The sequence below is a fragment of the Trematomus bernacchii genome, unplaced genomic scaffold, assembly GCF_902827165.1.
Source record: "Trematomus bernacchii unplaced genomic scaffold, fTreBer1.1, whole genome shotgun sequence".
Lineage (NCBI taxonomy): Eukaryota > Metazoa > Chordata > Actinopteri > Perciformes > Nototheniidae > Trematomus > Trematomus bernacchii.
Genome location: NW_022987593.1, coordinates 8,543,605 through 8,558,457, shown reverse-complemented (window position 1 = coordinate 8,558,457; position 14,853 = coordinate 8,543,605). Strand labels below are relative to the sequence as shown.

Genomic DNA, 14,853 nt, shown 5'->3' with positions numbered 1-14,853 from the left:
GTGCTACTGTAACTTAAGTTTGATTATGGACTGATGCTGAAACTACCAACTACCGTGTGCCACAGATCATGGTGGTATTGGTAACTTTTTTTCATTTTGCCTTTAGTTCAATAGTAAGACGGTGGGAGACGGGCGGATGCAGCAATGGTCCGAAACAAACCGGAGAAAGTTGTAGCAACAGTTAAATGTATGGTACAGTATGTATAATAACCACTAGGATTCCACATTTACATCAATTTTTTATGAGATTTAACACCAGTAAAACAGCTAAAACGATACAATATAGGATACCGTCTTGTTTAGTCCATTCAATATCTTTATTAAGGAATACTTTGACATTCTGGTAAATGTGCTTGGCTTTCTTACAGAGAGTAATAGAAAAAAATACTGGCTGATAGTTCACTAGCTTCTTATATGTTATTTTATATACCATCTTGTTTTTAAATATGTAAGCCTACTAATTTAGTTTTTGCCTTTTATCTGAACTGTCCCTTCGCTGTAAACTGTGGGACTAAATAAAGGATATCTGATTATAAGCTCTCTCATGTCTGTCAACTAATTATGAAGTTACAAGCACCTGGCAGCTAGCTAATCACAAAACACAGAATAAATAATACAATGCTTTTTACACAGCTATAACCTCCTCATATAGGATCCTGGGTTATCCTCTTATGGAGGTTGTTGGGCTTTCTCTGCCTCTGGATGTAACCCATACACAGACAGGTAAAGGGGGAATGGCAACAGGACAAACAGAAAAGACAACAATAGAAGATTTAAATTATTATAGAGACGGAAAAAGAGAATCAGACGGACACATCTAGTTCAATTATTGAATAGCCCAAATCTACAAATGAAAATGGTGTAATCTATCAGGGAAAGTCTCATTGCCTTCTCTCTCAGTGAAACAGAACTACTGATACACTGTGTGTTAATTTGCTAACCCACAAGACTTCAACCTGTCTGCTACCATTTGACAGATGCTCCTTGTGTAGCCTGCGGGTGGGATGAAGTGCAAATGCATTCTTAATGTCAACAGCCAGCACCAGTCCTCTGCTCTACAGCCTGCAGCACACACACTTCACTGTAGCGCTCCTCACTGTACGCCCCCCCCCCCCCCTCTCCCCTACACTCCGTAATCAAAGAAATAAAAAGAGTGAGAGAAACTATTTTCAGCTGCTTTGAATCTGAAGAATTTAAGTTTCTGTTTGAATTTAACCTCACCATAGGACTGAGGGTAATGCAAGAGGATAAAGACATTGTACTTTTTAAATAAGGCTATACAACTGTTTGCAAATTGAAATGGGGTTCTTACTCTTGTCTAGTCTATGAATTGTTCAGAGAGCATGATACACGGACTGACATTGGCTAACATATTTGTATTTTCAATGAATCCGAAAAAGAGTTTACTTTCAGTGTTCATAAAGGATGGACAAACGTTCGTTCTCACTAAACGTTTTGATTCAGATTGCAGATGGAAATCATTTCAAAGGATGATACAAAAGAGAAAAGGAATCTTTATGCCACATTAAACACGGTTTATAATAAAACAACAAGTTTTGGTAGCGTCTTAAACTCACTTTTCAACATTACATTTTTCTTTTTATACAAAACACATTGATGAGGTGGTTTGGTGGCAAAGGTACCACAAAAGCAAAGAATCCTTTCTGGAATGTTCAGGTACTATATTACTTGTGTCACATATTTAATCCTCACTGTGCCCGTCTACTGTACATGCATCTACTGCATTTGAGTTGTGTGCCTTTGTTTGTTGAGAAGCAAAATAAAAATAGTACTTCTTTTCCCGAGAGTAGTTAGTATTCATATGCAAACTATTTGGTATGTACACAGGCAGTTCAATGGTAAAGAGGGACACACAATAAAGGCAAAATGCATGTGTGCTACTTATAGGCATTTTCTTCCTAATTTTATTATATTATTATTTGGGTTTTATATTCCTCAACCCTGTCGAGATATCTTCTTATAGTGCGTGTAGCTGAAGCTTAGCACATAAAGCATGAACTTGTCCTGACTCAGAGAGAGACTCGGGGACGGCCTGGTCGCACGAGGTGAGGAGAAGCCGGGCAGCAAAGACCACGACCCCCCAAACACACTGATGATTAAACCAGTGAGGGTGTGGCTTGAGCCTGAAGGTGGTTAATGGCTTTATTAGTGCTATTGAAGCAGGAGCGAGACGGAGGGATATAAAGAATACATTTAAGGATTTAGCTAAACCTCAGATTAAAGCAAAATGACTCACTTATTCGTGCGTAAAAAAGGAAAATATGCACAATTTTACTTCTACATACATTTATATCATATGATATATACTAAAAAAGTACACGTATACTTCTTTTCCTTATTTGAAATTGTCAAAGACTCTAACTATGTTATTATTTGCTTGTTTTTTCAAATACAAAATATAATTTACAACACAGCAACCTATTGTAACTTCCAATTCATCAAACCATTATTATTGTGTACTAATAATAATCAATATCATGTCCTTTAATACACTTAGCTAAACCTTTGACTATATTTATGCTGGGTTATAAGGGAAAGGTGGTGTCAACTAACAGGAATGGTTACTAGGTTTACCAACCACTGAACAGAAAATCTGGGTAATAAAAGTCTGCCTTCCTACAACTCCAACTAGAAATACTTTTGGAGAAAGAGAAGATCAAAAAAAGAAAACACTAAAAGAAAATGTACAGGCATAGAGAGAGACACATGAAGCAGAGAGAAGAGCACAATAGTACTACAGTAGAAGAGTGAGCAGCAGAGTCTGAAGCTTAAACACACAAGGGAAAGGGGAGGTGGGCTGGGCGAATTAACTTTCAGGACACTCTTGACACCCAGAAGCCAATCAGATTTTCATTAACTGGCAGAGGGACAGGCAAAGCTGGCACAAGCTAATTAACCTCTGGATCTCTCACTGCCAAAGGAACATGGAGGGAAGTTCTGGGATGCCAGGGAAGAGGGGAGGAGAGGGAGCGGGGGGATGCCCCGGGCAGAGGCCTCCGGGCTGGGGAAATGTGTGAGAGGGCAGAGAAGAGGACGGAGCTCTGAATATGAAACGGGGAGAGGGGGGTGGGATCATGTAAAGTGTGAGGTGGTTAATTGAGATGTGTCCTCGTGGCTGTACACTCAGATTTAGAGATGTCTTCATTCGTGGTTGAGTAACACGGCAGGCTACAAAGCTTCTGGGAGAGAGAGAGTGTGTGTGTGAGTGTTAACTGTATATGCATGCACATGTATGAAACTGTATAATGAGCATCTCTGCATAATCAGTTATTTCTTCAAGCTACAGTGAGAATAACTGGAAGACTTTGATGCTTGTCTTTGAAGATACTGGACTATGAAGGATGGAACCGTAATGAGTGTTGGCAGTTAACGTCTTGTTTGGGCCAGCTGAAGATACATTTGTTCCGTCTTATTATTATTTCTTCGGAGAAGGAGATACTCTCTGTATGGACATATTGAAACTGCAGCTACAACTAACATTTAATATAAAATGGATCAATCCTTTTATTATTTTCTTGATTAATTGTTTAGTCTTTGAAATGTTAAAACACCTTCAATGTGCTTGACTTGTCTAACCAACATCCAGAACCAAAAGACTCTAAATGTCCACTGCTTGAAAAATGACCAAAACGTGAATAATCTGATCATCACGATTGTTTCCGACTAATTGAATGGTCCCACCGGAACCCGGTTTACATATTTAAAAAGAGTAACAAGGACTTGGTATGAAAACAAAAATGGCGATGGTTTATAAAAGTGATAGGCTTCATATAATTCGTGCTAGAATAGAAATTGAAGTTCTTTGATATCATTTTACCAAAGGCTAGTATAAAGGCTACATAATGCTGTCTGCATGCGTTTCCCTCACAGTCCTTTCATTGATTTGGATGTTTAAGAAGTATACAAGTAAAATATATTGGCCATCCGTGTTCTATGATCCTGCAAGAAACTGCTAGAAATGTCCGTTCCTCTACCACTACTACTACAGTATGTTGCATTAGTGTGTGTGTGTGTGTGTGTGTGTGTGTTTCCCATGCGTCTTACCGTGGAATAGTGCCCTGGTAGAAGAGCTTGCTTCTGCGGGGGAAGAGCTCTTCGAGCGAGAGTTAAAGGGTGATTGTCTGAAGCACTCATCCAGAAACGGACTGAAACATGATACATAATATTAAAAGTTACTCAGCTACTAAATTTAACACATACTGTATTCAAATCATTTTGAGAAAATGCATTATGAAGCAAAAGCACCAGGTATTATTGACTCACCTGTTTATTCCCACCATGTTGTTGTCTTTGTGGTTGTTGGCTTTGCTGACTTTTTCTGAAATAAGAAAATATAACACCCAGTCAATGGCGTTAACATATTTAAAATGTTTTTATTATCTGTACAATAACATCCCCATGGGCGATCTGCAGAGACACATGGGGTTAAAATGTACTTCCAATGCATAACTGGGTAGTAACGATTCTCGAAATCCAGTTTGTGGGCGAAATAATGTGGGTTGTATTTAATAAACTACAAGAACACATCAAGAACATTTAAGAACACAGAAGCAGATAAAACATTGTTTTAATTAAACATAAATTATTCAACTCAGCACACTCGATTTATATGCAACTATAATTTATTTTGTCTCTTAGAAATGTTTACTACATTTCGCAAAGCCTCCCTGCACATTGGCCACTATAGAAGAGAAACTAACACTATATGATCCTGATTCTCTCAAGTTTAACTCTGCTGGTAGAGCGCAGGTTGCCCATGGCAGCGGGGGGGCACTGGCCATCTGGAGAAGTGGGAGTCTCTCTGGTGGGCCCGCCGACCTGTGGGCCGAAAGTTAGCCCAACAACACCAATATGAAAAGATTCTTTAAAAACTAAAACATGCATAGATGGTCAAATGAGAGAAACCAGATGGCACGTGTGTGTGTGTTTGTGTACGGTAACACTCTTGTATGTAAATGGGGAAACAAAACATTACAAACACTTCTCAACGCTTCTGACTGTGGTGTCAAAAACTGCCAAGAGTTGAATCATTGCTGCCAACATAATTTCAAGAAAAAGCATAGATGAGATAAGTTTAATAAAGATTTACTCCAAGGTTTTTACTTTGCAATGTATAGATCCACATAATAGACGAGGACTCCTTTTGACAATAATATTCAAAGTCTTCAGAAACAGCTGTTGAAAGCTATTCATCAGTGAAAACCTTTTTTAAGAGCTTTTTCTCTTGCACACTTCAACACTTGAGTGCAACTAGCTGTTCAGTTCTTCTCTACATCCTATCGTAAAATATGTATTTGTTTCCGATAGAACAATATCGGTGATCGATCAACCAATCACCTGCGCATTATGACACCTTAAGACGCTTAATAATGATAGTACTATATTCACCAGGAAGTGAAATGTTCTCCTGGCCATTTTTGTTTAAGGTGAGGCGGTAAGCCACCTCGACTATAAAAGAGTGCAGGAAATACTGAATTAAACATCACTACAAAAACAATAACATAAAGAGAAAAAAGTGTCAATCGGCGCATTTACACCGGAGTACTTTTCCCAGTATAGTTCCGATATAGTTCCGAAAATGTGCGTTCACACCAAAGAAATCCGGAACTAGAACTTAGTTCATCAGAACCTTTTTTACCCCTTTTTCAGTCCCTGCTAGAGAGCAGGTACTTTCCTGGGAGAAAAAGGTTCCTATGTCTGATTGGCTGGGCGGAATGCAAACCACGCCCCGTAAAACTCCCAAAAAGTTTTGTGAAGCCGCCATTTTATTTGCTCGCATTAGCATTATTAGCATTAGCATTAGCCCAGCGCACCAACGGAGAGAGACTAACTTATGGCAACACAAAATAAAACGTGGGAGCGGTGGAGTGATGAGGAGGTGTCGGCGTTCTGGCGATTCACTCGGAAGGCTTCAGTAGAAGCTGCTGGGAACCAGTCCCCAACTCCGGGGACTTCGGGTGGCAGTATACGCCGTGAAGTTGTTTGCGGCCTGCCAGTAAACCCAAAGCAGAAGAAGACGAAGTGACGTCAGCGGCTTCATTTGCCTAATCCTTCCTCAGGGACTTATTCCAGTGTTCTCATGAACTAAGTACGGCAAAGTACTTGGTGTGAAAGCGCCTAATGACTGTGTTTTTTCAAAAAGACCTAGATGCCTTTAAGGTTCCACAAACTTTACAGTCTTCATACCTAAGATCCCAACTCTTTAATCACACATGAAGTTGATTCTGTTCAAGTGCAAGGCAGGTACAGTTTCTGTTACACCTCTACAGTAAATACACAACTGAAAAAATTAAACGGAAGCTATCAACGTCCTCCAGAGAGAATCACTCTACTGTAGATACAACACAGTAGAAGCTCATATTACGAACTACAAAGTAGCCATTTCCTAGCTGTTAAGAGGTAGAATTGCTACAGTTATAATCTACTAATGCTAGTATCGTTTTTTTCAGCTTTCAGTCGTAAAAAGCCCTATACATTGTGTATGAGAATGGGAGTGAGTTTCAAGGCGATGCACTGAAGGGAATTTCAAAGCTGCAACCATCTCAGTGTTCAGAGCGACCTTGCTACTGATGTGTCTCTGAGGTCCTCCTGCTCTGGGTAATTCATATTGATTGCTCATTGTGTGACAGCGGCCCACTCTGTTCCCGTCCCCCTCACATTCAGACCCGGCTCTAAAGGTGGGGGGGTGGGGGGGCTCTCTGTTGCCAGGCTAGCGATGCCCTGGCCTCCCTGGGTGGCATACTCTGTACCCCTGCTGCCCTCTCTACCCTCCTTATCCTCTGCACCCCCCCCCCTGTAAACACCCCACTCCGTCACACCGCTCGCCAAGGACAGAAGTCTCTTTCCACGTTGCCATGGAGATGCCGCACGGGAGAAATGTAAAGGGAGGGAGGAGGGAGAGGAGGGGAAGTGCAGGGGGAGAGCGTGTGCAGCCAAGTGTGCTTGAGCCGGCATGTCTGAAAACGAGTCGAGAGAGAGAGAGAGAGAGAGAGAGAGCGAGAGCGAGAGAGAGAGAGAGAATGAATGAGAGAGAGAATGAGAGAGAGAGAATGAGAGAGGAGGAGAGGGAGGGAGGAGGGGGCATTTGTGCAGACACCACTCCCCATGGGGCCGTGTGTGAACGTGTAAAGGTGTGCATGCAAGACTGTGTGGGAAAGAAAGACTGCCAATGTGTGAATTTGTGAATATGTGTGAGAGCAAGAGGAGGGAAAAGATTTTACACAAGCCCCTTCCTCTATCCAGCCTCTGATTGCTTCGCCTTATAGAGCTGGGGGTCACAGCCCAGGACTACAAGCCTGACCCCCCTCCCCCCCCCCCCCACACACACATCTGCAGCTTTTCCCTGGGGGGAGACAATGGTTCCACCTCGAAGCTCTGTCTTAATCTAGCAATACAAACAGCTGTCTGCCACTTCAATGTCACTTTCATGGCCGCACAGGTAAAAAGCAGGATGTCATTATATGTCGTATATAACCTCGACTTTACAACAGAGCCACCGGAGGATGGAAATGGAAACATGTGGGTTTTATGGTCCAGTATCAGAAACTGTCCAAGGTTTACAGTGCCGCGCTGCAAGGGGAAAAGAAAACATGTTGCTGTGTGCATGTGTGTGTGTGTGTGTGTGTGTGTGTGTGTGTGTGTGTGTGTGTGTGTGTGTGTGTGTGTGTGTGTGTGTGTGTGTGTGTGTGTGTGTGTGTGTGTGTGTGTGTGTGTGTGTGTGTGTGTGTGTGTGTGTGTGTGTGTGTGTGTTGTTGCTCGGAGAACACTGTGTGCCTGGATTCGCACATGTCTGGAAGGAACATACCTGACAGTTTGAACAGAAGTTCAGAGGCCATTTTGACCGATATGTCTTGGGAGAAGAGGTCTTTCTGGGGGCGGGCCAGCGTCTCCGGGAGGTTACTCAATGGCTCCGTCTTCTCACTCGCCCCTAAAGTGCTGAAGGCCAGCCGGTGTGAGGCCGGGGGGCTGCGGTCTGCAGGGGGCGGGTCCACCTCCATGGGCTCTGCCTTTACTTTCACCCTCTGGTAATGGTCTTTGCTGTTCTCTGCAGCAGAAGATTGAACAAGAGAGGACATTCTGGTTAAACGTCTGCAAAGATTAAACTTTTAGAGATTATCTAAGTACGAAGATTTCACAGTAAAGAGGTTATTGTTTCCGAAAAGAAAACCTATGCATGTGATTGTTTTCTCTTCTTTTTGATTGCAATCACGTTCATTTAATTAAGGTAAAAGGACTTTTAATTAAGTAAATAGATTGAGCACGTCTTCTACAACTAATGATTGCTCATTGTCTACTAAAGCTACTAATACAGTTAGTCTGGACTGTATTTGTATGCCTCTCTTTTATTGGAGCGGATTTATGCATACTACACGTCTTCCACTAAAACCATGACTGAAGAATAGTTACACAGGTGATTACACTGTAGCTGGATATCAAATAAAGGCATCATTTAATGTGTTTTGTCAGATGTGTTTATCTTGAACAAGTCAAGTTCATTTAGTTCATACAGCCAAAATTCATCTGCGTCAAAAGTCTCTAAACTCAGTAAGACGTACCCTGTAAGACCCGCTCAATCTTTAGAGACTTGTTATAAAAGACAATTCAGAAAAAACACGTAACCCTCAAAAAGGTCAAATCATCTAAGTAAAGCTGAGATGAGATTGAAAAATATGAATTCTAAGTGTTTTTATTTGATTGAATTGCTATGAGCAGATCTATACAATAGACTCAGTGTACAATAATATTCAAAGTCTCTAGACAGGAAATCTCTGTTGAAAGCTATTCATCAGTGAAAACATTTTCAAATACTTCATGGTACTACTGAGGAGGGATAAAAGCTAAATATGTGTACAACTGGTGATTATTAAACGCAACTCTCTCTGACGTGCGATGCAGAGATTTCCCCTCATCAACACCTGATTGTAACTATCTGTGCTGTGTCGCAACGGTTTCTAAACACTGAAAAGGTTTTATTTTTCCCAAGATAGCAGCATGCTGTTCAGAATAACAACAGCAACGTGATAACAATATGAAGGAAACAAACAGCTGCTGAATCAGACATGTTAGGATGCTCAATAAGCCTAATAATACATATTTCAGAAAAGGTAGTAATTTTGTCTTGCCATTTTTTTTATTTCAGACGAGGAGTTGAGCCCCAGATCACTATGAACTGATCTCCACAAAATATGACTTTCGCACATATGTACAGGTAAATCACACGTCCAGCATACATGTTTAAAGGGGTTTGGAATTAGAGCTTGAACAGTGAAGCCAAAACATTGCCTCTTAAGCTGAGCTGAGCCTGTTAGCATCTTGCTGTTTAATTATTAGGGCATGAGGGCACCGCGAGGTCAGACTGTCGCTTGGGGAGGGCTTCTGCCGCTCATGTGGGTTCACTGAAGCAAACGAGGAAGACACTGGAACACTTTAAATGTTAAATCATAGCTTATTATTCTGTGTTGATGATAACTCGAGGTGTTGGATGACAGAGTCTCTCCTGCTAGTCGTTTTTCAGCACATGAACAATGGCCTGATGGAACAAAAACAAGCCGTTGACTCACTTTTCAAACAAGTTCAAGAGGTGAGGCCAAGAGAGCACGCTAAAAATAGTGGGGATGGCATCCGTGAGGATTATCTAAGTACGAAGATTTCGGTTTTTTTCACAGTAAAGAGGTTATTGTTTCCGAAAAGAAAACCTATGCATGTGATTGTTTTCTCTTCTTTTTGATTGCAATCACGTTCATTTAATTAAGGTAAAAGGACTTTTAATTAAGTAAATAGATTGAGCACGTCTTCTACAACTAATGATTGCTCATTGTCTACTAAAGCTACTAATACAGTTAGTCTGGACTGTATTTTTATGCCTCTCTTTTATTGGAGCAGACTTTATGCATACTACACGTCTTCCACTAAAACCATGAGTGAAGAATAGTTACACAGGTGATTACACTGTAGCTGGATATCAAATAAAGGCATCATTTAATGTGTTTTGTCAGATGTGTTTATCTTGAACAAGTCAAGTTCATTTTGTTCATACAGCCAAAATTCACAAATCACACATCTGCGTCAAAAGTCTCTAAACTCAGTAAGACGTACCCTGTAAGACCCGCTCAATCTTTAGAGACTTGTTATAAAAGAAAATTCAGAACAAACACGTAACCCTCAAAAAGGTCAAATCATCTAAGTAAAGCTGAGATAAGATTGAAAAATATGAATTCTAAGTGTTTTTATTTGATTGAATTGCAATGAGCAGATCTACACAATAGACTCAGTGTACAATAATATTCAAAGTCTCTAGACAGGAAATCTCTGTTGAAAGCTATTCATCAGTGAAAACATTCTCAAATACTTCATGGTACTACTGAGGAGGGATAAAAGCTAAATATGTGCACAACTGGTGATTATTAAACGCAACTCTCTCTGACGTGCGATGCAGAGATTTCCCCTCATCAACACCTGATTGTAACTATCTGTGCTGTGTCGCAACGGTTTCTAAACACTGAAAAGGTTTTATTTTTCCCAAGATAGCAGCATGCTGTTCAGAATAACAACAGCAACGTGATAACAATATGAAGGAAACAAACAGCTGCTGAATCAGACATGTTAGGATGCTCAATAAGCCTAATAATACATATTTCAGAAAAGGTAGTAATTTTGTCTTGCCATTTTTTTTATTTCAGACGAGGACTTGAGCCCCAGATCACTATGAACTGATCTCCACAAAATATGACTTTCGCACATATGTACAGGTAAATCACACGTCCAGCATACATGTTTAAAGGGGTTGGAATTAGAGCTTGAACAGTGAAGCCAAACCATTGCCTCTTAAGCTGAGCTGAGCCTGTTAGCATCTTGCTGTTTAATTATTAGGGCATGAGGGCACCGCGAGGTCAGATCAGATCAGATCAGGTTTTATTTATATAGCACATTTAAAAGCGATTTTTGGTCGAGCCAAAGTGCTATACATGTAATAAAAACACATTACTACAATTACAATAAACGACAATAAATTACAACAGATATATCTTAAAAACAAAATAAAAATAAAACACACGGAAAAGTCAGGAGTCGTGCTCCGCTCTAACTAGAAAGCCAGAGAGAAGAAGTGTGTTTTTAGTTTAGATTTAAAAACCCCTAGGGTCTGGGCCGACCTCACATGGAGGGGCAGAGTGTTCCAGAGCCTAGGGCCAGCTGCTGCGAAGGCTCGGTGCCCTCGGGTTTTTAGCCTGGTCTTGGGCACTACCAGCAGCAGCTGGTCAGCAGACCTTAAAGCTCTGGCTGGGGTGTAGCGCTGGAGGAGTTCAGCTATATAGGCCGGAGCCAGCCCATTTAGTGCTTTAAAAACAAATAAAAGGATTTTAAAATCAATTCTGAACCGAACTGGAAGCCAGTGTAGTGAGGCCAGAATTGGGGTGATGTGGTCACGCTTTTTGTGGCCAGTCAGCAAACGTGCAGCAGCGTTTTGGACTAGCTGTAAGCGTTTAATTGAGGCCTGGTCCATACCCACATACAGAGCGTTACAATAGTCCAGTCTCGAGGTTACAAAGGCGTTAATAACCCTTTCTAAGTCATTAAAAGATAAATACGACTTGGTTTTGGCCAATAGTCTTATTTTAAAAAAAGCAGGATTTTACTATGGTGCTGACCTGCTTGTCGAATTTAAAAGTGCTGATGAAGGTCACTCCAAGGTTCATGACCGAGGGGAGGATGTTTTTTTTTATAGAGCCCAGAATATCAACCGGAGAGGCTGGAGGTTGCGGTCCAAAAAAGATGACTTCAGTCTTGCTCTCGTTGAGGTTGAGAACGTTTTTGCTCAGCCAGGATTTTATCTCTGCTAAGCAGTCCATCAACTGCTGTAGTGAGTGTTTGACATTTGCTTTGAGAGGCAGATAGATCTGTACATCGTCGGCGTAGCAGTGGAAGGGAATGTTATGTTTTGTGAGAATTGAACCTAGGGGCAATATGTACAGTAGAAAAAGGATGGGGCCCAGAATCGAGCCTTGGGGAACCCCACAGGTAAGAGGGGCTTTGGCAGAGGAGAAGGCACCTAGCTGTACCGAGAAGCTACGGTCTGTCAGGTAGGACCTGAACCATGCAAGGGCAGAGCCTGTGATGCCAGCGGACTGTTCAAGCCGTGACAGCAGGATGCTATGGTCCACAGTGTCAAAGGACCAGGACAGCTGGGCTACCTGAGTCGGCGGCTAGGAGCAGATCATTAAAAACTCTTATAAGGGCTGTTTCAGTGCTGTGCATGGGTTTGAAGCCAGACTGAAACTTTTCATGGATTCGCTTGCGGAGGGCTTCTGCCGCTCATGTGGGTTCCCTGAAGCAAACGAGGAAGACACTGGAACACTTTAAATGTTAAATCATAGCTTATTATCACTATGAACTGATCTCCACAAAATATGACTTTCGCACATATGTACAGGTAAATCACACGTCCAGCATACATGTTTAAAGGGGTTTGGAATTAGAGCTTGAACAGTGAAGCCAAAACATTGCCTCTTAAGCTGAGCTGAGCCTGTTAGCATCTTGCTGTTTAATTATTAGGGCATGAGGGCACCGCGAGGTCAGACTGTCGCTTGGGGAGGGCTTCTGCCGCTCATGTGGGTTCACTGAAGCAAACAAGGAAGACACTGGAACACTTTAAATGTTAAATCATAGCTTATTATTCTGTGTTGATGATAACTCGAGGTGTTGGATGACAGAGTCTCTCCTGCTAGTCGTTTTTCAGCACATGAACAATGGCCTGATGGAACAAAAACAAGCCGTTGACTCACTTTTCAAACAAGTTCAAGAGGTGAGGCCAAGAGAGCACGCTAAAAATAGTGGGGATGGCATCCGTGAGGAATGTCCCGAGTCGATCTGCACAATTAAACCCTGGCACTCTTCCCTCTACGCATATTACACAAAACACTATAGGCCACCATTATAGAGATATTAGAAACTATAAAAAGGAAACTGATGCAGGCTTTATTTTCTTAAATGGAGAGCTATTACATTGTCAGAAATTGCTTCTCTTAAGTCCTCTGTGGCTTAATATACTTAAATGCGGCCCTACTTTAGACTAAAGTAAGTACACGTAGTGCAGCAGTGTCATTTGGAATACATAAATGGTTGGTAGGGAGGTTGCTACATCTGTTAGCATGTGAACATCCATGGTATCTGATCTCTGGCTGCAGGGATGGCAGGAGGCAGTGTCTCAGTGCGGCGACAAGCAGGAGCAAGACAAAGCAGCGGGGCTGATACAGTGCCGCTGACATGGCGACTCAGCACGATTATGGGATATATGAATTTGGCAGGGCATCGGGAGCAGTGGGAGGGGCATGGGGGAGGTTAGAGGAGCGGGATAAAGAGTAGGGAGGGAGGGAGATACGAGACAGTAACCCTGCGCTAACCCTGCCACCCCTCCCCTCACATTCTCCACTCTTCTGCTGAACAAGGCCAGTGTGAGAAACTAAGAGCAGACCTGCAGTATAGTGTGTGTCCACGTGTGAACATGCAACAATCAATATGTATGCTTCTGGGTTTATGCGGGTGAGTTAAAGTGTGAACTCCCCCTTGCCGCCTCCCTGAGGTGTCCAGGTGTAGCCAGCATGAGGGGGGACACTGACAACCATCAGCCTCACTAATCCTTTAAATCAGGTGGGCAGAGTTGGCCAAGAGTAACCTAGGAGAGGCTGATGGAGGGGCAGAGGAGGAGAGAGACAGGGGGGTGGAGGGGTGGTAGTGTTGAGGGGGGGGGGGGGGGGGGCACAGCTCTGTAAGGGTCAACAAAGGGACACGCTTGCTTCCTATCATTGGATCACCACAGAGGCTGAGTGGACTGCAGCGCTGCAAAAACACCCACAATGTCAAACCAAAACGCATCCCGAGTACCAACGCACACCAAACGTACTTGAGCTCTCAGCGTGGGGACAAACATGCGTGCAACCCGAAGAGCCATCACCGAGAGGTCACGTGACACAGAGAGAAAAATATTTGGTCGTAAACACGCTGAAAGAATCACATCAAAACAGAGCAGATCAGAAGTGTGTACCTGTCACACAATGAAAACGTGGCCTTACTCCCACACTGATAATAGCTATGGCTTTTTGGTCGGGGTCACGACCTAATGTTCTGAAGCCATAAAAAAGCAGCCCTCCGTCTGTCCGAATACAGCGTGTGTGTGTGTGTGTGTGTGTGTCTGTAAGTGAGAGTGAGACTATTTGTGTGTGTGTGTGTTTGTGCCCTTTGTGTCTATGAGTGCATGTGTCATCCCCTCTGGTGCTGAAGCCTTTTTTGTGATACACCAGCTGCCATTAGGCTACAGAAACAGGTCTTGAGGAATGTGTGTGTGTGTGTTTGTGTGTATTCTGTAGAATCAGTGTTGCTCCAATTCCTCTGAATATTACTTATAATATACCAGTAAAAATACCACTACTAAATATATTTTAAGAACTATTTAAGTGGGGTTAAACCGCAGGCTTTTATTTTACGTGTGTGTTTTATACATTGGTGTGATAGTACCATCACGGATAATGAACACGACTATCATTTGATTTATATCGTGACATATCACATCACGTGGTGTGATAACAATTTGAGAAACCAGGCAAACTGACTCAATAAGTCATATTTTATTGCAAATCATAATAATTTTCCTGTTCACAGTTTGTCACAGATATTAGTCATGCCACAAAATGCAACTTGACGAGCAGGCTTCACAAGTACACATAAACACATCTTTGTTCTTCTGGCTGTTTGTGTGGTAAATAAGCGATGAACTCGTTTTATTTGGGTTTTACGGTCAGTGCTTAAGATTTATGTCTATGCTTAAACAAATGCCCATGG

The 14,853-nt window shown here is 42.1% G+C and overlaps 1 protein-coding gene across 1 annotated transcript in view; it reads right to left on the bottom strand.

Moving 5' to 3' along the window:
- znf827 (zinc finger protein 827) overlaps window positions 1-14,853 on the bottom strand; it is a 67,562-nt gene that overhangs the window by 14,299 nt on the left and 38,410 nt on the right. The window contains 3 exon segments of the mRNA XM_034129972.1: window positions 4,066-4,166; window positions 4,285-4,339; window positions 7,826-8,065. Coding sequence (XP_033985863.1) covers window positions 4,066-4,166; window positions 4,285-4,339; window positions 7,826-8,065 — 396 coding nt within the window.